At 41.0% G+C, this 21,939-nt stretch overlaps 2 protein-coding genes across 3 annotated transcripts; one reads left to right on the forward strand and one right to left on the reverse strand.

Moving 5' to 3' along the window:
- Window positions 1-551: 551 nt before the first annotated feature.
- LOC138214649 (receptor-transporting protein 3-like) lies at window positions 552-4,329 on the reverse strand. Of its 2 annotated transcripts, none has more exons than XM_069176413.1 (3): window positions 4,204-4,329; window positions 1,426-1,542; window positions 552-1,110 (listed from the first exon to the last, which is right to left on the reverse strand). In XM_069176413.1, the coding sequence occupies exons 1-3, from the start codon at window positions 4,248-4,250 to the stop codon at window positions 771-773; spliced, it is 504 nt and encodes a 167-aa protein (XP_069032514.1). In that variant the 5' UTR covers window positions 4,251-4,329; the 3' UTR covers window positions 552-770. The 2 variants fall into 2 exon arrangements, with proteins under 2 accessions (XP_069032514.1, XP_069032513.1); XM_069176412.1 differs by having other exon boundaries at window positions 1,426-1,597; window positions 4,204-4,312.
- Window positions 4,330-9,784: 5,455 nt separating this feature from the next.
- fam83hb (family with sequence similarity 83 member Hb) lies at window positions 9,785-21,524 on the forward strand. The gene is made up of 8 exons (XM_069176411.1): window positions 9,785-10,045; window positions 14,657-14,838; window positions 14,938-15,270; window positions 16,897-17,061; window positions 17,197-17,321; window positions 17,409-17,966; window positions 18,116-20,402; window positions 21,092-21,524. Exons 2-8 carry the CDS (start codon window positions 14,716-14,718, stop codon window positions 21,110-21,112), a joined length of 3,612 nt encoding a protein of 1,203 aa, XP_069032512.1. The 5' UTR covers window positions 9,785-10,045; window positions 14,657-14,715; the 3' UTR covers window positions 21,113-21,524.
- The last annotated feature ends 415 nt before the right edge of the window (window positions 21,525-21,939 follow it).

Raw genomic sequence — 21,939 nt, forward strand, 5'->3', positions numbered from 1 at the left:
TGTGAAAAAGTTTTGGCAAGTCTTTCTGTAAAAAGTTTTTATGAGTTGATTTTAGTGCAGTAAGGAAAAAAACGGCAACACATTAATATTTGGTGTAACTATCGTGTTTTTAAACAACCACCAGGTGTCCTCAGTACACTTTCATACAGTTTTTTTTTGGGCACTTGGCAGGCAGTTTTATCCAAGCACCTGAGAACTTTCTGAAAAGTGGATTTAGACCGTTTTTGTTGATTCTGTCCCTTCATGACTGATTCCATCATGTTGAGATGGGGGCTTTGTGATTACCACACCATAGTTCATTATGACTCGGGCTTTATGTTTTATGTCTCATGCGTGACAATTTGGGACCAATCAGACAACTAGCTAATGGCACTGTATGTGTATGATACTGTAGATAACAATCTAAACATCTGAAGTGGCTGTTCCTTTTTTGGGTTGTGATCTCTGATTTAGTAATCCATTGGGAGGGCCTGATCCCTATTGGGTACCATTGTTTTATTGGATTGCTAATACTGAGGTTTTAATATAATAATAACACACTGGAGGTGAAAATCATTCGAATAATTTAATAAGCTGAACATTTGTTTTGCTAAATTCTTTATCCGGTACAAATAAAATTAGTGGGAAAAAAATACAATTTGGGGTAGAAATATAAGTATCATTACCTCAAAAACAAAACTTTGTCTGACTTTGAACTTCATTAGTAGGAACAAAATATAGAACAAAAAACTGGTATCAACAAAACATTGGTATAATCTTATTACACACTTCTACTCCACACGCTCATTGCAAATGCCCGTCTGGCAGGCCTCACACAGGGTGCTCTCATGGGGCTTGGTAAGCTTAAAGTTCTTCTGCTGAGATCCAATATCATTGTCGTCCTTCTCCCCGTAGCAATTCTTCCGTATTTTGGCAAACAGCTTGAGCAAAGCCTCTTCCACATTTGTATTTGACACGCCAGGGAGACAAAACATATAGTTTTTGCAACGCCGACATGCCTGACCAAATGGCCGCATGATCACTATCCCCCGGCCACTCCGCAGTCGGTAACGGAACAACAGCACCACCCGTGCAGAAGACCAAATGTTTTTACAGGATGCACACTGAAACCTGTGGGGAAATGAATATCACATGCTGTTCTGAGTCACCATAAAGCAGGATAACTTGTGCCTCTTTCACCAGGCTGCAGAGACAGTTTTTTTTTTTCCATATAATGACCTGTGATTAACTTACACCCTATTACAGTCATTTCATCATGAGCTGCACAGTCATGTGAACAGAAAGGTGGAGACTTAAAAATCATGAAGAGTTGAACATTTGTTGTTCCTTTTCTTCAATTTTTTTTTATCTTCTCAATGACAATGACTTTATATATTTTAAAGTTATGAACACTGGATATTTAAAAAAATATACAACAATACATACTTTCCGTGGACATGGGGGTTGGAGATCTTCCAGCCTCTCTTCCTCTCCTCCGTGGTAAGTTTTTCTGTCTGTCTGTAGCTAAAGTTGAAAGTCCACTGGTCTTCATAGTCCAGCTCACTATCATCAGACAACAGTTCGTTAAAGGTGTCCATCCACACGGAAGGAACCCATTCTGCATGAGTGAAAATAAAGTAAGTCAAGTTGATGGCTGTACATTCAATAAGATTACATCTATGGAAAAAAATACAGACTCTTTCCTGAGAAAAATTCGATGGTTTACTTAAGTAAAAGTATCAATAGAGTGATGAAAAATGTCCTGCATGAATAAAAGGAACAGAAGTATTAGTAGCAAAATGTAGTTCAAATGTTAAGATAAAAGTACAGGTCTGGTCCCTCTGACTGATATATTAATATAAATGACATCATTAGATTATTAATACTGAAGCGTCAGTGTGTACGCAGCATGTTACTGTTGTGGCTGCTGCAGGTGGAGCTACTTTGAACTACTTTATATTCAGTTATATATCCAGGGACAGCAGATAAGTGTGAAGGGTCGTCAGATGATTACTGGGAGGAAACAAGAAAAAACAAATATCTGATACACAAATCTGTTTTCTGTTTTTAGACTTTTTCGCTAATCTTTGATTTTTGGTGAGATATTGGGATTGTTTGAATATTGAGTGAAATGAAAACACGCGAGAAGTTTAGGGGCAAAAATCAATGTTTGGTGGACTCATCGGAAATGTGACCCTGACTACACACTAACTTTTGTGAGACATCATAAAAAAGAAAACTGGTTTAATGTTTGGCAGTGTGTTGCAGTTTCAAAGCTTGTTATATTTTCCGTTGTGTCTGTTACAACAATTTTAATAGCTAAAGTTATTGCAGTAATTTAGAAGGATATGACAGTATTTCTGTGTCTTTATTGTATGCAAGCAAAAATAAAAAAATAAAAAATTTTCCGTTGTGTCTGTTAGAACCATTTTAATAGCTAAAGTTATTGCAGTAATTTAGAAGGATATGACAGTATTTCTGTATCTTTATTGTATGCAAGCAAAAATAAAAAAATAAAAAATTTTCCGTTGTGTCTGTTAGAACCATTTTAATAGCTAAAGTTATTGCAGTAATTTAGAAGGATATGACAGTATTTCTGTGTCTTTATTGTATGCAAGCAAAAATAAAAAAATAAAAATTTTTCCGTTGTGTCTGTTAGAACCATTTTAATAGCTAAAGTTATTGCAGTAATTTAGAAGGATATGACAGTATTTCTGTGTCTTTATTGTATGCGAGCAAAAAAAAAAAAAAAAACAGTTTTAAAAGCAAATTTCTTGCACTGCAATCAAAAAATAAGTTCATAAGTAAAAATATATGAACAAATAGGAAGCAAATTTACTCCTACAGTTTTGGTCACAGAATTAAGAATTTTGCTTATGAAAGTAGACTTTTTGGCTGCATAGTTAAATCATTTGCTGTCAAGTCAAAAGCCTATAAATTTAGTTGGCTGTAGTGGGCGGGGCATCCGCTGGAGACAGAGTTTCTATTGGTGGATTGACTCAGACCCACACAGCAAGGCTGCGGACACACAACTTGCTGCCTCCGACAGCAGAGGACTGTGTTGAGTTGTATCACTCTTTTCTGCCGAAATGCTTTAAAACGTGACAGCACGGCTTTCACTTTGTTTATATTTCACGTTGTCAATGCCGGTCCCGTTAGCAGTATATGGTGGGAGGCTGCCCGCATTTCCAGCGGCACGTACCGTCTCAGACGTAGTTAAAGTTATTAAGATTACAACTGCAGTTTTCCAGGAGGGGTGCTGATCCTTTCAGTGACGTGTACTGCTCGTTTTTCACAGATCCAAGCGTTTCCTCTTCATCCAGCGGGATAGGAAACGATATGTCCCGGTGGTAATACGAGCAGGGATCGACATGCTGATGGCATTGGCAGTATGAAATATAACGAAAGTTAAAGCTGCCAAAGCGTTTCAATAGAAAAAGATTAATATAACACAAACATACCTCCATGTAGTTAAACATGTGTCCATGCTACGTGGCTGAAGTCAACCCAACAGAAACTCCGTCTCCATCGTATGCCCCGCCCACTACATCCAACTATTACTGCGCTTTTTCCTCGAGAGCAAAAGTTTTCAATTTGTAGACCAAAAGTCTAGTTTGAAAAGAAAAATTCTTAAGTCTGTGACCAAAACTAACAAAACTGTAAGAGCGAATTTGTTTGCAACGCAAATCATTTTATTCTCGGTTCGTATTTTTTTTTTTACTTACAAACGTCATTGCAGTGCAAGAAATTTACTTTTAAAACTGTTTTTTTTTGCTTGCATAGTAAAGACACAGAAATAACTTCATACACATATAGTGTCAAGTCATCATCTGAAAAATAATTAAAGTTTTCAAATAAGTTTTTTGGAGGAGCAAGTTTAATATTTCCTTCTGAAATACAGTGGGGTGGAAGTACAAGGTACAACGTAGTATCTAATGCAAATACTAAAGTAAAATGCCTGGAAATTGTACTTCGGTACAGTGCTTGAGTGGATGTACTCACGTTACTTTCCACCAATGAAATTATCAAACTCAGCAAAAAGAGGAAAGTGAAAGAAAGGATTAAATTTCCATCTTTTTCATGTAAGAAATTGCATTGATAAAACATGAACATGTAAGCGATGCTGTAAATCAAACAAAGCAGGCTGACGCCGCAGCGAGACGTTATTGCCGTGTCAAATTAAATTTCAAAATTAAAGCGCACACAAAAGGTTCTGTGAGTTACCTGAGGAATGGCTCATGTTGCTTGTTGGTCTGGTGCTTGAAGAGCATCAAGATAACTCCTTGATGTCTTCGAGTTCTGACTGTCCCTTTGCTGACAGGCTGTACTGTATTTATAACCCGACATCAGCTGATACTTGGGAAAACAAAACTTAATTTAGAAACTCAGTTTCGTTTTCCGTTTTGATACCAATAGGGGGCAAAGTCACAAAAACAATATCATAGCTGCTGGGCACTATGTTAAAAAACAGGTAGGGAACCCCAAAACTGACAAAATGCAGTAAAATAATGTCAGACATGTCAATATAAAAAATATGTAAAAGTGTAAATATAAATGCAGAGTATTATTTTTTTTTTTTTACCTTAAACAGTGAAACTGGTTGGCGATAAAAGCTTCTTATTTACTCCTTTAATCCACAAGCAGTTCAGCTCGGTAGAGGGCACCCGAACACAGCCACATGCCTCAGTGCTGAAGACGGGGTGGCACCTTTTGGTTCACATGTGGAAACAAGTATTTTAAAGAATCTTAGGATTTGCCACAAGTACCAAGATGATTTCTCGTAAATTGGATCAGCTTTTCATCATCCATAAATCCGTATAATTACATATAATAACTGAGTACTGGAAACTGGAGCGGTAATGCCAAACCACATGGGGCCATCCTGATGACCTGACAATCCCTCTGAATGACCCTGACATAGGCCATCTGCTGAAAAACGTTTACAATACAACAATTGTTTGTAGAACTTCACCTGAGAAAAGTACTAAAGTGTTTCAGAGACAGTGAGTTTAATCTCTGGTTTTTCCTGAGGCTCAGTGAGTAACGCAGAAGAAAAAAAACAAAGGTGGATTCTGTCTTTATAGAGTTGAGACACACTTCTTACCACACGTCTACACTGGAGCCTTTATCAGTCTTTGTTTTAACTGCTTTGTCAGCCTTTTGTGTTTCGTGGCAGATGTCCATCATTACATTGCTGCATGTTTACACCTCTCCCAGTCCTGCCCACTGGTTGGTCTCGTGTTTCTTCTTACAACCCGTTTTTGACACTCAAGCCTCAGAGTTATTGGTGTAAACACACATTTTTGTCCTCTCTCTACTTTTAAAAGAGGGTAAAACTATAGGATCCCTCCAGGTGCGGTCTTTCGCTGTAAATCTGAAGTGCTTTTCAAACTTAAACCTGTTTTAAGACTTCAAAAGTTACTTCAAAAGCATGTGTAGCTTTAACCTCAACCCCATTGGATAAAGTCCAGAGGTAAAACCCAAGCCTTCACTGGGACCTTTGTAATGTGTGACACATTGGATGACCTACAACAATAATAAAAAAAAAAAAATTGTTTCAATGGAAGTTCTTTTTACAGTTTGCAAATTTGCTCTTGCTTTTTGTTTTCTGTTTCAGATGTCATCATTATCAATTACACTGTAAGTAGTCGTGGAAAAGGTAGAAGCATTACGTCATGCGAGATGTGTTGTAACAGCATGATGGTGTCAAGCTTTGATAAGTCAGACTTGTTTACATTAATTGGGTTTCAGTTATGCACAGTGTTCCTCAATAATCATTTCTATCATGTCATGACAGCGGTAATAATAGCATCAAAATGACAACACCTGTGCAAGGTATGCAGTGCTTCTGGTATGTCATTTTTCTCTCTCACACACACACACACACACACACACACACACACACACTATGAGCACTCATTTACTGCAAATGAAAAAGCTTGGACACTCTTCAGGGACTTTCCTTCTACCTGACCTGTTTACAGTCCACAATGCCCAACCCAGTACTGAAGAACTGATGTCTAAAGCAGAAACAAACATACAAACAGCACAGAGACACACACACACACACATACACACGCACGCACGCACACTCACACACAGGTTTGTCAGGTTCATAACTAAGACAAAACTGAATTAGAAGTACTTGACAGTGATTATTTTAGTGTATCTGTTGTAAAAAAAGAAAAGCAATTATATAATCTGGTCTCTCAGTTACACACTCACACACACACACACACACACACACACACACACACACACACACACACACACACACACACACACACACACACACACACAAACAAACAAACAAACTCACACACACACACATGTAAATTCTGACAGTATTGTTTTACATCTTGAGGATCGTGTTTTACTGTTTTGCCTAACTAATTAACTAACTAATTATCTTATTCTGTAAAAACAAATGAAAAACCTTCACATGATGCAGACAGAAGAAACGGACTATAAATCATTATATAGTGGGCGGTAAAGGGAATGCATGTCGTTTCATTTGCATGAGACTCGACATACGCTGTACGTACGACGTACTCAACAGAAATACAGCATAAAAATTCCACCCCTTAAACAACCACCTATACTGTATAGTGCTGAACGTGTGTGTGCACCTTTCCGCCCGGCACACTGGTGTAAAGATGACCTCAAAGCCTTGGGCTCCAGAGAGTCACCTTATACTCAGGTGTGACATTACAGCGTGAGAAAAGCATGCTGGGAAAGCTCACAGGGACACAGAGATGCAGGTCAGAGACAGACAAAGAAAGAGAGACAAAAAAGAGCACACTCACTCAGAGTAACATCTTTGTGTTGCTGCTCTACATCACTAAAGGAAATTTCTGCTGATGCGAGAAAATTGTGATTCAATTTACCCGGGGACGAAAGGTTCATCAGTTATGGAGTTATGGACACGCATGATGTGGACGAAAACGTGTTCTGAAATGAAATGGGCCTGCAACTTGCAACTTGTCTGTGTTTTGTGACTCCAGATCCATTGAGCCAGTGTCGATTCCCAGAAGAATCACCCGGGTTTTGTCTCATACATCTCACTTTTCTCTCTAAAACATGACCTTATACAAAGAGAAAGATGACACAGTGTTCAACACCTATCACAATACAATCAGTTGTCAGTTTATTAGGTTCACCTAACTAAAGCTAACGCACTCTAATACAACAGTCCGGCAGTAAATCCTACATTCATGATGGCTTTAATGTTCAGGTTTGTTTGTTTTTTATTTAGTGGTCATTATTGCTTTTGTGGAGTTTTTGAATTGGTGTTTGGAATATTTTGCCCAACCTCATGAAGAAAGGTAGAGTGGACCAAATATTAGAAATGCCTCTCAGAATAGTACAACTGTGACGACTGTGACTTTTCTGCTGGGATGTTGTACAATACTGCATTAGGTACCAATATGATACATCAGCAATGCACTAAGACACTATTAATAACCATGAAAATAATAATTATGAAATTCTAATATTATGTTCTACTATGAAATGCTATATAAATTCAAATGCATTTTACTTTTATTTGTAATTTACCTGTTTATATTTTTATGTACATTTATATCTGATTTATTCTATTTAAATATATCTTTATGTGTTTGCTTTTAAAATTTCAATCTAATGATTTTCTTCTATTTATCTAAAGGACTTTATCGTCTCTGTGTAAAAGGTGATTACTGAATAAATCTGACAAACCTCGACAGGTTGCAGAGCTTGTTCCGTATGACTACAGCACATCGTGCAGCACATGTAGGTAGTTGGCAAAAATATGAATAAGTAAAACCCACTGCATTTTAACCCACATTGAACTGCACAGTCAGCAACGAACTCTAGCAGCCTTGTCAATAAAGCTTGTTTGAATTCAAATATCCCTTCATGACACGCTCCTCAGGCCAGGTGTGTTGAGATGCATGTCAGGATTTCCCTCCTGCCTGGACCTGCATACCTGTTCATAAGGCTGCCAGGTGACTCAGAGAGGGAGGGGAACAGGGAAAGAGAGGCTGAAGGAGGAGGACAGAGAGTGTGCGTGAGTGTGAGAGAGAGAGAGAGACAGAGAGAGAGACAGACAGAGTGAGAGAACGAGCGAGAAGGAGGTTGGGTGTGGTAAGATGCCTTGAGCACATTCCTTGGAGCGGGCGCACCCTGCGTTTCAGCGTCTCTCTACCTGCTAGTGTTTGTTATCAGAGCATCTACATGTGAGCAGAGGCTTGTGGTACTTTCTCTGTTGGCACTCATACTTCTTTCATCAGTTATTATTTCACAAAATATTCTGTGTTTTATTTTTGCGCACCGTCATTGTCATGTCGTGGCATTCACACAGCTGTACACAAACACAGACTCTTATTTCATATCTCTATCATTACACATTTACACATTTGCATGAATTGGATATTAGGAAACGGGCAGAGTGAGAGCTCAGAAATATGGCTTCGTAGAGTGTGTGTATGTGTGTGTGTGTGTGTGTGTGTGTGTGTGTGTGTGTGTGTGTGTGTGTGTGCGTGCGTGTGTGTGTGTATAGCAGATTAGGGCATTGATGCTTAGGCAGACATCCAAACAGGAGGCACACCCTTGGGAGGACTGAGCACACACTCATCAGTCTGTGCTATCAGAGGCCTATCAAACAAGGTGTGTTCTATGTGATAAATACATTGCAGTACAAAGGACAACCCATATAAAGTGCACACACACACACAGACACACACAGTGGTGTATACTTACCTGCATTACACCTTGACTGATGTGTTTACTGCTGGTGCGCTTGTCAGTGTTCTACAGGAAGGGAGAATCAAAAATATAAGTGGCGTAAGAAAAGGCAAATATAGACAGAGACAGGATTGAGAATGAAGTCGTTTTCTTAATATTACACAATCAGCAGAACATGTTCAATAACCCTTCAGGATTTGGCTATGAGCATGAGAAAGATCTGCTAAATCCACCATTCCCTATAGGTTATATACGTGCAGACAAACAGCGACCCTGGAGCTGAGTGTGGTAAATTAAACCGCACCATGCAGGCCTTCAGCAGAACAAGCCTCACAAATCCAGCCCATATTTAAGAAGGGAAAAAAAAAGCAGCTGAGCAGCCGGCAGCAGTTTGATATAAGATTCATATAGAAAAGGGAACTGCTGGAGTCTGTTGATTTAGCACAAGTGTTTTGCAATTGAGAGAAACAGCAGGTGACTCATTTACAGAATGTCTCAAATGGGAACAGTCTCCACAGAAACCACGTTTGTATATTGTTTAAAGGTTTGACAGACTGCCCTGTTGTTGTACATATAATCTTTGATTAAAAAAAGGGAGGGGCACTTTAGGCGATTGCAGTGAAGTGCTGCACTTTAATGCAGCAAAATCTCTCAGTACACAGAAACTTAAGCAGTCAGAACAATGCAGACAATTCCAGGAGAAACAACACAACAAGATTACAAAACAAAAACAAGACAAAAACTTGAGAGTTCGTGCAAGAGGAGAAATGAAAAGACCGTTGATCTATCTATCTTGGGTCAAAATGGCACGAAGGTCAAAAATGAAAGCGGAAACAGTTTTGAGCTGGAGTTTGGTGAAAGCTCTTGTGAATTCTGAAGGCTATAGATCAAACACGAATTAGCAGCCGTGATGTAAAGGCCACTTTTGAAATGTGAACCTGGGGAGGAAACTTTCAACGGACCTCTGTTCAAAACGATCAACTGACCTGGGAGGAGTCTCGCCGGTGGGAAAGCCCTGCCTCAACAGGAGCCGCCCCGCTCCTTCCTCGTTCACCGCGCAACTCTGTTCAACAGTGGCGGCGGCTCCGGACGTTCACACACCGCCGACAGGAGCGCTCAGCCCGGGCCCGGAGTCCGCGTTGCCTTCGCCTCGCTTTTCTTTTGCTGGTTGGCCGCGGAGGGTTCGCACCAGGAGGGGGGTTAGGGTGGAGTTCTTGTCCGAGCTGAGGAATGTGACGCACGGACGAGAGGGAGACGCACATCGGTGGTTTCACCGGGAGGAGAGCGATTACCGTCGGTACAAAGAGGAGAGAGGAGACAAGTTCTGCAGCGACGTGAGGAGGTACGAAGGGGAAATAAAAACGAACTGTGCAAGTGACATTTGGGACAAAGAACTATTTGTTCAGAGCGTCTATTCTATTCTATTCTATTCTATTCTATTCTATTCTATTCTATTCTATTGTAACTGGATCCTAATTATGTCTCATCTTCAAACAGTTTTATGTCTATTTTATTTTATTCCGTTCTATTCTAATTGCTTTGTTTTACTGTGTTTTTCCTGTTTAATAACTGAAACCTATTTATGTCCTATCGTCAAAGAGTGTCTATTCTATTCTATTCTATTCTATTCTATTCTATTCTATTCTATTCTATTCTGTTTCCAGAGCATCCAGGTAGCAGCTGTGCGTTGCAAAACCTGGACAGTATTGTTGCTTCAGTTCCTTGCGCACACAGAGGGCTCCGTGTTGGCTGCCACAGACAACCTGTGCCGCTCTCTTCCCGCTCCTTTGAGGTCACTCAGGGGAGAGAAAAACAAACAAACAAATATTTGGAGAAAATAACATGGTTTCAGATTGTGTTGTGCGTAGACGTACATAAATAAGCCTTGAAAAGCCTGAGACACCTTTACTAGCGTGTCTAAAGGCCTTGGTTGAACAATGCCACACTGTATGCATTATCTGTCGCTGTCATTAGGCTAACTTAAGATGATAACACACCACTGTTGCCTTGAAATCAGTATGCTATAATCAGCTTTGTCTGTAGAGGAAGTCTTGGCGAGTAGAGCATACTTTATCAGCTGTAATATCTTTATTACACATGCAGTAACAATTTTGTTTGCAGCTTTTTCCCAAACAAGCAATGCATTGATTTAAACTTCACCTTCACAAGCTTTTCCTCGGTTCATTCAAAGTGACTCACTGCGCAGGAATAGTCCAACATGTGGTTATAATTTGAGGGGGAAAGTTTGTAGTGCCAGCTTTTTTATGGTATTTGTCTCCGTTCTTATTTTAGATTTCATCTTGTCACACTAGCCATATGGCCAAGGCTGCATCCCATTCATAGGTTTGTTTGCATTGTATACGTTACAAAAGGTCAGAGTACGTTTGTAAAGGTGTTGCAATTCATGTACGAGCAATGTTGTGCTTGTTTGAAGAGAGAAGGGTGGAAATATTTTCATGCCTTTATACTGCGTGGTTTTCCATTCAAGGTGACCGCAGGCCTTAAGGCAGTTGGAACAGATGACGGGGACCTCAGAGGACCTGTTTTTCTAGCAGTGCTGCTGTGCTGCTAGAAAAAGGGAGGATACGTGCCGAATTGTCTTCTCACATACAGTAGGCATTCATCTGGCCTTTAGCTGTCTTTTGTGTGGCATTCAGCAGCTGCGTTGAGGTGTGATGAGACGAGCGTCGCTCTGTGTTTGCACTTATCTTCGTTTGTGTAAAAAGAGGCACTGAAATGTCCTGACAGGAGCATCAGGAGATTACTGGCTCATCCCTCCAAACCTGTTTTCAGGTATTCTTCTCGCACTGAATTCACATTGAATTTTCACACAAAATGAACTGACCAAAGAGGAATGCCAGATCAATCGCAGTGTTTGTTCAGTGAGGTGTGTTCAGATGTGAGAGAGAAAAATCAGGAAGAATGAAGATGTTTTTTTGGACTTCGTTCCAGATAGTTTGTGTCTCCTCAGGCTTATTTCTCTGATTCACATGTCGGGACAGATAAAACTGTTCCCTCCCTCGGCTCTTCACTTACCGTTTTCTCTCTCGCATCTCATGTCAGTGTTCACTCAGGAATGCTGAGAATGGCCAATGTTTGGCACATCTGAATATATGGTCTACCAGCCTTGAGAAGCTGCAGTCTGCCCGCCTTGCCCGGTGCTGGTGTAGTGTTTCAGACTGGCTTTGTTTACAGTACATTTAGTGCAACCTCGTCCTTAATGGCCAACAGAAAGCTTTCTGGTTTAGGGAGGAGCGTAGAGACAGATTCTCATCATCATGTGTCACTTTCTGCAGTTTGTTACTTTCTGCAGTTGCTATAACAACAAACAAAGCCGCAGTATTTGTTTGAACATCCTACCAGTCCGCCAGGTGAAGTGGAGAAAAACGTGTCATGCTTCTTACAGTGTGTTATTCCTCTGTTGTCTCACTTTGCAGAGACCCAGAGGTGAGGAGGGTGAACAAGAAGAAACCCCCAAGGCTCTGTTTCGTGCCACATGAGTCAACCGTTGAGCTCATATTCATCTCAGGCTCAATTTGGTTTACTGACAATATTTCGGAGTGTTTCTTTTTTTTGCTGCTTTATTTGATCAAAAGTGACGGTAAACTAAATATGTTCGAACTTTAAGACATCACCTTGAATTCTGCAAACTGTGATGGACTGTCTCGTCTATTTTCTCACCTTTTTACATTACTGAAAGACAATAACAGTAATTATTTAGCTATTTAAAGGGCACTTACTGTTTTTTGGCTGTTGTTGTGTCGTCACAAATGGTGAGCTGCTTTTCTGAAGAGCACACATCATGACGAGTGCAGGCAAGTGCACATCTGTTTGTAGTTGTCATTGCAAGTCCTCAGGTATTGACTTTACTGCAACCTCAGGACAGTTCAACTGTGTACAGATCAAAGACCACACTGCTGCAGCAGATTACTTCAATTAAAAGAAGAAAACAGTTCCAAATACTTTTGATTCTTCTATTTTAAAAGCTGGGCTGGAGGAAACTATTCCACGTTAACAAGCATATGCGAATAACATGCCTCCCTGCCCTCTATGGAACGTGGCAGGGCAACAGCACACCACAAAGGCTTAATTTCAGTGGCTGAAAATGAGAAAGGAAACAGGATGTCAGCCATTTTGCCAGCAGATGAATCACCACACATCAGACTGTTGCAAGCTATCCCCAGGCTACGCCAGACCAGGCTACTCGATGACTCACCAGGCCGCTGAGAAACTGGGGTTCTCCCAGTGATTGTAGGGTGAAGGCTTGGGCCCTCTGCTTTCAACACCAGTCTTTGAAGTGTCCCTGGAGGATTACAGAAAACACATCACATGTACTTGTAGAGACCAACCCACTTTCTCCCACAGACCCCAGGTTACACACCCTGATCTTTTACTCATAAAATACAAAATAATTCCAAATAATAAAAGCCAAATATATTTTTACATTGTTAGTCAATTAATCCATCCGTTAAAAATCAATTTGACACTTTTTTGATAATCATCCAATTGTCAGAGTTATTTTTCAACCTAGCTTCCTGGTTGTAATGCTATGCTGCTTAACGTTTTGTTCTATGATAGTAAACTGAATATATTTAGGGTTTTAGTGTGTTGGTCAAACAGAAGAAGCTTTTTGATGCAAGTTTTACTTTATGGACTGAAGGATTCGTTGATTAATAGTCAATGGTCATGTGTGATTTTTCTTGTCTGGTTGTCTGGTTGTGGCATGGTGTCTCTTTTAGGTTTTGAAGCGAGAATGTTGTTATTTAATGAATTAACTCGTCAACATATGCGAGTACATTCGCGTTCCCCTTCTCATTCATGCACAAAAAAATGTTGTGTTCCTGTCACTACCTTAAAGTCAGTTCAAGTTAAGGCATATCTAACCGCGTACTCATCATGCCCTTCTAAATCAATCTGCATTTCATAACTGACAGATTTTTTTATGATTAGGTATAAGTAGTAACATGAAGTGTGACGCACCGGCATGACAAGTTTACTCAGCAGAGATATGAAAGAACCTGCCTACTATAAACCTCGTTGTGCCTTCCCCACCTCTCCCTTACTCTTCTATTTTCTCTCCTCTGACTTTCTTCTCTCACTCCCTTTCATTGTATTCTCTTTATCCTGCTGTTTTGCTTTATTCTTACTTTTATGTACAGGTTTCTTACAAGCCAGATTGGATTTCAGTTAATCACTGGTGTTTGAATACAGCTCTAATGGCACAAGACATGGGCACTTGGCACTCTTAATCCACCATGTTTATTGTTTTTATCTTTAAGTATAAAGTGAAATACTGTAGACTATAAATATAGATTGTACACACAATACCGTGAGTTGCACTTACATTACAGAAAACATCAGATGATGCATTGTACAAAAGATCTGATATTTTGTCTTATAATTATTTGTGTATATTCCTCTCATCCAAACATGATATGCCACATAATGTCATGATTTGTTTTTAGTTTGAAAAAGTGACACACATGAATTTTAACGACAATAATATATTGTAAGTAAACCATCAACCTCAAACGAGAATACATTTAAAATTCATAAAATAAATAATGAATCTGTGTATTCCTCTGCTCGACTGCATGAACTCCGAGACCTGTCATCTATGACAGAAAATCTGTTCGTTAATATCTGTCGCAACTGTTAACGTCTGCTGGAATATATCTGTGATAATATGAAAGATGTTTCATTAAACTGGCTTTGACTCAACAACAATTGATGCTTTGTGAAAGTGGTTATAGTTAATCTGGCTGTTTATGTATCCTGACACAAAGAGCCCTTCCTCTCACCACCCAAAGTTATTAGTACTAAGTATCAACCACAAAAACTCAGTGACTTTGATTTGTATGGCTGCTGTTCTACTCGATCCTGATAAATTAGTTGAAACACTAAAACAGACTGTACAGACGTTAATTACTCTTTGTGACCTTTTTTTTTTCAGAGGTTAAAATTCCTCCTTCACCTCTGAACCTTGACCTTTGACCCCACCCCTCTGCAACAATGGCCCACCGGTCTCAGAGTTCGTCGATTGGTGAAAACCCCCTTGACCCAAACTACCTCCTTCCACACTACCGTGAGGAGTATCGTATTGCCATTGATGCTCTGATCGAAAAGGACGTTCCGGTAACACTTCTGTTTTCTTATTATTTATATCTACTGTATAAAAAGACATATACGATGGTTTCGTGACCTACTGACCTTGTCTATTTCCTGTCACATCAGGGCTACTATGAATTCCTCCAGGTCGCGGATGTGGTCGGTTTCCTGGCACAGCCGGAAATTGAATTCATCAAGTCCACAATCCAGGCGCCCAACCAAACCTCGGGCGTCCCAGAGCTGACATACCACGAGGGCGGTCCTGAGGCTGATGGCTCTTCCGACACCTACTGGCCAGTGCAGTCCGACATGGCTGCCCCGGGGCTGGACCTGGGCTGGCCACTGCCACAGCACAGCTTCATGGGGCCCACGGAGGTCACCACTCTGGTCAACCCCTGCGACCCTGACATGCCGAGCATCAAGGAGCAGGCCAGGAGACTCATCAAGAATGCACGCCAAGTAAGTAAAAGAGAGGGATAGGAAACAGGTAAATGTGTTAAAACATGCACATCTGGTTTGCTTTCAGCAGGTATTTGAAAATTACCATTCATAAATGCACATATTCAAAGTGTAAACACAAATATGCTGCACAGGTATTTTTTACGCACATACAGCACTTTTTCTGTTCCAAAAGTGGGTGGGTGCACCTATGATGTAATAAATTGATATATCAGTATCCTGTTGCTGTTGTATCAGCATGTACTGTACAAGCTAAGTGGTATCTCTCTCAGATAAGGGGCTGCCTGTTTTTAGTTTAATTTCAATTTCTATCTGCCTCTGCTCACTTTGCCACTTTCAGATGTGTTTCTAACTAGTTGACCTTTAGCTGAATTAAAAATATGATGAACAGACATTTAGCCGCCAAACATGACATGTAGCCAAACCTGTCGGTGTGGCAAGTCATGTCTTTATCTGTCCTTCATTTTTCTGTGTGTTTAAAGACTGCGTGTCTGTCACTCGTACTCCGACAAAACTTAGAGACAAAAGTGCCTCTTAAGCTCAGGCATTAAGCGGTTTAAAGAATGAGTCATTAGTCTGTCTATACAACGTACATTATGTAGATTTAGTCGAGATTCACCTACACTGTCTTTCTGATACATCGAGTGTAGTTTAATGTGCAGTTTGTATCACTTATTTTGTTCAGAGGTGTTATTGGTTAGGTTAGGTTAGGTTAGGTAGTTACTTTATTAATCCCCGAGGGGAAATTTTTTCACTACAGCAGCATACAGAAGTAATAAGATAATAATAGAATAATAGAAAAGCAATAAAATAGCAGTAAAATAGCAGTAAAAAATATAAAATATAAAATGCACAGTATATACATGTATATGTATTCATTTTGAGATATGGAGATGAGGAATAAAATAGACTTGGTGTTTTTTCTGCCTAAATGCCACACTTTAGAGACACACTTTATCTTACTTAGTGTTTTTTTCCCTGTATTTTTTTAATACGTTAATAATGTTTGTAAATAAATTAGTCTTAATGTCCTAATTTTTTTTTACACTTTCAGGAGAAACCTTTACGCAATCCCATCTAAAGCACCACAAACTTGTGCACAATCATTATGTTCTGTACTTTTATCTTCTATTATTAATAAACACAATCAACAGGTGTCACTGCCAAAGTTCTCTCTGGTGATGTACTGTAAATGTTCAGGTGTTGCAATTTTAAATCACATTAAGTTAACCGCGAGTTAACAGCTGCCAGGCAACAAAATAATTATAAAACTAGACAAATGTAGGAATGTCTGTGCTACCGGGGTTTCTCCTGGACACAGATGACTCGCTCAGTCACACGTTCGGGTATCAATGTTTTTACTTGCCCTGACCACACAGCACTGTCTCTGTGCCAACGCTCTCCTCCATCCTCCTTATCCCTGCTCCCTTTATAGGGGAGAGCTCATCAGTCCACATTTGGCTCAGCTGTGCTCATTACACCTTCCCGGCACCGTTCCCTGAACCTCTCCTCCCACTCTCTACCCCCTGCAGCTGAGCTAATCACACCCCGCCACCACAACGAACAAAAGTCACATTACGCTGCGCAAACTGTACCTAACTTTGTAGTGTTTGGCTTCTGCTGCAGGTTATTGCCGTGGTGATGGACATGTTCACAGATGTTGACATTTTTGCTGACCTCTTGGATGCAACAACCCGCCACGTTGCCGTTTACCTTTTACTGGATGAGCAAGAAGTGCATCACTTTGTCTCTATGGTCATCAACTGCAAAGTCAACTTGGACTTAATACATGTGAGTTTGCCTTTTTATTTCATTTTCTCAAATGAGTCATCTCTCCTGTGGCGTTTGTGATGTTATTTAGTTATAACATAATTTTCACTCAGGCTTTTAGATGTTTCTAACACGGTTTCAATTCTGGTTTCACAGAATATGCGTGTGAGGACTGTGGCAGGAATACCATATTATTCCAGGACAGGGAAATCATTTAAAGGGCAGGTGAAAGATCGTTTCCTGTTGGCTGACTGCACGGCTGTACTCAGTGGGAACTACAGGTGAGTCATTTAATGGTGCTAAATATAGTTGCAAAGCTGATCACATTTACTCTGTAAATGACAATACTTATTTTTCTTCTCTTCTAGTTTCATGTGGTCCTATGAGAAGATCCACCGCTGCATCGCCCACCTCTTCCTCGGAGAGCTGGTTGCCACCTTTGATGAGGAGTTTCGTATTCTCTTTGCTCAGTCAGAGCCTCTAGTCATTGACCCGTCCAATGGAGCACTTGCTGTCCCTGAGTATGGCAGCACCAGCAGTTACTTGAGCAGCCAGTTTGGTTTGAAGAGGACCCAGTCTTTGCGTACCCCCTTAGGTCACCGAAGGCAGCCTGAGCTTCCCTCCTCCTTCCCGTACGGAGACTCTGATCGGAACCCCGCACATCCTTTCAGGAGGAGCGAACCATTTCGTCACACCATTGAACCTGCGCCAGGAATTACAATTGGGAAGTATTCACAGCAACAGTTTCGTCTGCAGCAATCGTTCTTGGAGCAGGGGAGATCCATAGTGTCCCGGCAGATGGAGATGAGTAGCAGTGGCTTCAAAAGGCACAGCTATGCAGAAGGAACCCAGGAAAACTACTCATCTTCAAGGCAATACATGAAGCACAGGGTCATGAACAATCTGGATGAGACAGAGTTCCACAGGTAGTTACCCCTTTAGTACTTACTGCTTGAGATCAGGATTATACAAAATCATCACAACCTATGTCATTACATGTCATTATTTGTCACTGTTATACATAACTATGAATTTATAGAGAAACAAATCAAATCTAATGTGTTTTTCTTGACAGAGAGCAGACTCAAAGCAGCCATTACTACAATGAGGGACCTGGTCCGGGTTCTGGCCATGGACACTACGACACACTCCGAGGTCGTCCTCCGCACCTCTCCATTGACCAGTATTCAGACTCAGGCAGTCGCTCAGATCTGGAGCCTCCCCCTGGAAACTATGGCAGAGACTACTTTTCATCTGAGGACCTGGGAGGACTCGAAGGGCACCAGGCACCACCTCCAGCGGGGAGGTATGGAGGAGGATCCTCCCACAAGAGGCCGACCATAGGTCAGGCGTATGCCTGTCAAAGCTCACCGACGCAGCCCCATCCTCCAGAGAAGAAACTGTTTCACAAACAATCCGATCAAGAACAGGATCAAGATACAGATGTAAAGCATGGCCTGAGGAGTTGGAGAATACACTCCTATCTTAGCACTTATGAGGACAGTGGAGAAGAAGGCCTGATTCAACCTATGGGGCCTGATGCATTTGATGAGCCTCCACCATCTCAGCAACCAACTGCAGCTGAAAGTGCAGCTCCACGCTTTGGACTAAAGGAGCCACCGAATGTTCCCCCCAAGCCCAGACCAGATATCCTGAAACCACGTTTTGGAAAGCCCAAGTTAACTGACGACAGAAATCAAGACTCTGCCCCACAAACAACCAAGGATCTGCTTCCCTCATTCGGTGATTTTAAGTCATCTGTCCTGGAGAAAAAAGAGAGGGAGGTGCAGAAGGAGGTGACGGAGGAGAATCAAGATCTCTTTCTGTCCAAACATGAATCATTCCGCTCGCGTGTTAACCCTCTCCTTCAACGGAGCTCTCGTCTGCGTTCCTCACTTATATTCTCATCTTCAAAGGCAGAGATGCACAGTAGTAGTTTAGGTCTAAAACCAGCCACAGAGGAAGATGAAGAGTTACACACTTTACGCACTTCCTCGATTGTGGCCCAGATCCTACAGAAGAGGAGGTCTTTGTCTCGTGAGCCTTACGAGTGGCGAAAGAAACCTGAGGAAAAAGAAAAGGAAAAAGAGGAAGAAGAAAAAGAGAAAGACCAACTGAAAGAGGAAAAGGAGACACGTTTGAAAGATGAGATTGAAGAGAAACCTCCGAAAACCAACGAAGAAGTAAAGACGACACCAACTGTCGACAAATCTGAAGTCACACAATCGTCAACTGTGAACATGAATGACCCAGCCAGTCGACTGCAGTATTTCCAAGAACTGGCTGCCAAGAGAAAAGCCTCAAAAATGGAGACAGGGTCATCGCTAGTAGCCCCAGAGCCGGCTGAAAAAAAGCCAGACCTTTCTGATAAACCTCCGCTCAACACTTCAACAACTTTAAAAATCCCAACTGTCTCGCTCACTTCGGCAGAACCTGAACCAAAAAAGATAGACATCTCAGCAAAATTGGCAGAGCTCACTCGTAGAACTCCATTTAGTTCATTAAAACCACTAACAGGCTCTGCGAAGCCTTCTGCAAGCTCCCTGAAGCCTTTAGAGACATCGCAACCTCATAAAGAGGAGCAGGCATCAGAAGGTCAAAAGAGAGATATATTCAAGTCGCTAAAGCCTCTTCCTTCACCTAAGATCTTCAAGAGGGATCCTGCGAAGATTAAAGGACTGAATCCTCGTCGCATCTCCTGCGGGGAAGAGACTCTAGCCACAGATGCAACAGATGCAGAGAAGAGTGAACTGAAAAAGAACCGGTCTCAGAGTTCTTCGACTGTGCCACGTGATGACTCAAAGGAAGGACTGCACAAGGTCATGGGATCCAATACATCTATCAACACAATTGGTGAGGGAAAGGGTGAAGGCAAGACACTCGACTTCCTCAAGAAGCAGACTCAAAGGCTAAAGGGAATCCTGGGACCGAAGGATAAAGAAAAGAAAACCTCAGGAGATGAAATCTCTCATGATTCAAGCAAAAAGCAGACCTCATCAGCTAAAGATACTGGGTCTACCGCTGCCGATCAAACCACTACTAACCATAAGACATCGACTGGGACTTCGGTCACATCCCGCTACCAGGCCGCAGGCAGCTCCGTTTTGTTCAGTAGCAACTTACGCGATGACACCAAAGTCATTCTGGAGCAAATCTCCGCCAACAGCCAGAAGAACCGTCAGGGAGGAGAGGAAAAGGGAGGGGACAGAGAAAGTGATGGCAGAGAAAAAGGACTGGAGAGACAGAACTCCATAAGGAAGAGTCTATTTACGCGAGCGCCGGGAGCCAACCAGGAGCGGGAGGGACTGCTGAAGAGGATCGAGAGCCTGAGGAAGGAGAAGAAGGTCTACAGCCGTTTTGAGGTAGTCTATCACTCCAAGGGCGATGTTTGCAGCGTAGATGGGAAAGACATATGAGCCAAAACAAAAATACTTTTAGGTGAAAACAAATCAAGTAGTAAAGGCATGCGAGTGGAGTCAGAGATTACATTAGAAAGAGTCCGAAATATAAAGATCAAATTCATTTGATTGTTAAGAGTTGATCAGATGCAGTAGTATAAGTGAACTTGTTCCAGAACAGGTACAGCAATTATATAAGAAAAATGTGAAAGAACGGGCTCTTTGCAGCTTTCTTAAAAAGTAAAACTGATCAAATGTGTTTAAACCACGTTTAGGAATTCGTTTAGTTTATCCTATTTTTAATTAAACCTTCATTCAGTCAGTTTGAAAATGCAAAAGCCGTTTAAATGTATGTTGACAAATACTGTATATGTGTCATAATGTTTTTTCCACACATTCTGCATAACTGCAGAAATAATAATGTTTATATAATAGAAAGCAGCTTTTATTCCCAAACACTGGCAGATGAATGTTTGATATAGTGTCTGATTTTAAACCGTGAAAATAAATGTTGGTGGACGGGCTAATGTTTATTGTTTTATATGCAGCAGAAGTCTATTACAACTATCGCACATCACAATTCTGACCGTAGAGAGAAGGAGAAGATCCAGGACAGACATACTCAAATGATTTCCTTGTCATCCCTGTAACAGATGGGGAATAACCTGGGATAACGAAAGATGGAGGAGCAACCCTTTTATAATGGAAACTATTTATGCAAGATGATCAAAAACACCTACTGCCGTCGTGCCAACGACACTATCAAAGCACCTCTGGGCCGAACACCGCAGCCATTTCTGGATGTTCACAAGAAGTAATAAAACTTGAAAAACAGTATTTAAGATGCTGAAAACAAACTAAAGTCACAGAGTCCGGAATCTGCCTGTTTGCCAAGACCTGGTACGACTTTTTCCCTTATATGGTGACTGAGAAGAACAAGAAAGACTTTACTTGCATACTGGCTGCATTGGCTAATGTTTCAGCAAACAGAAAAAGGTAGGGCAAATGGCTTGTAATTGAGCTTGTATGAACGTGACTGAGAGACTTAGAGAAGATGAGAGAAAGACAGTACATGTTGAACTTGAAGGGGGGGGGGGGGGGGAGGGGGGGAAAGACACATGCAAGTAAAAAAAAAACAGCAGTATACAACTGTACGTGTTTAGTACCAGGTCGTGTTTTTGCAAATGTCTGCGGAGCTGACTTGTGCTCTTTGTGGATTCACCAAGTGCCAATAGGCTCAACAAGAGTTACCAAAGCGAAATGATTATTTTTCTATCACAGACCAAAAAGAAAACACGAGAATATGAAGAGGGAAAGAATAAGATGAAGAGCTGATGAAGGGAAACAAAATGAAAGGCAAACTTGTGAGATTGCAGATAATGAAGAGAGAGGCGAAATCAGAATCAGAGAGAGAAAATATGCTTTTAATATCAAATGTTAATGTTGTTGCAGCAGTTGGAGAGTTTTGAGAGAAAGTAGAGGCTAATCCATAATTTCCCCG

This window comes from Embiotoca jacksoni, unplaced genomic scaffold (genome assembly GCF_022577435.1).
Source record: "Embiotoca jacksoni isolate LCO1_2020_lvr unplaced genomic scaffold, fEmbJac1.0.p SCAF_7, whole genome shotgun sequence".
NCBI lineage: Eukaryota > Metazoa > Chordata > Actinopteri > Embiotocidae > Embiotoca > Embiotoca jacksoni.

Bases quoted from the DNA above. Each gene is read 5' to 3' on its own strand.
- fam83hb (XM_069176411.1), top strand. From the start codon at position 14,716: ATGGCCCACCGGTCTCAGAGTTCGTCGATTGGTGAAAACCCCCTTGAC. The intron at 15,271-16,896 runs GTAAGTAAAAGA...CTTCTGCTGCAG, and splicing joins TCATCAAGAATGCACGCCAA to GTTATTGCCGTGGTGATGGA. The intron at 20,403-21,091 runs GTAGTCTATCAC...TCCCTGTAACAG, and splicing joins AGGTCTACAGCCGTTTTGAG to ATGGGGAATAACCTGGGATA.
- LOC138214649 (XM_069176412.1), bottom strand. The intron at 1,111-1,425 runs GTATGTATTGTT...ATTTCCCCACAG, and splicing joins AACCCCCATGTCCACGGAAA to GTTTCAGTGTGCATCCTGTA.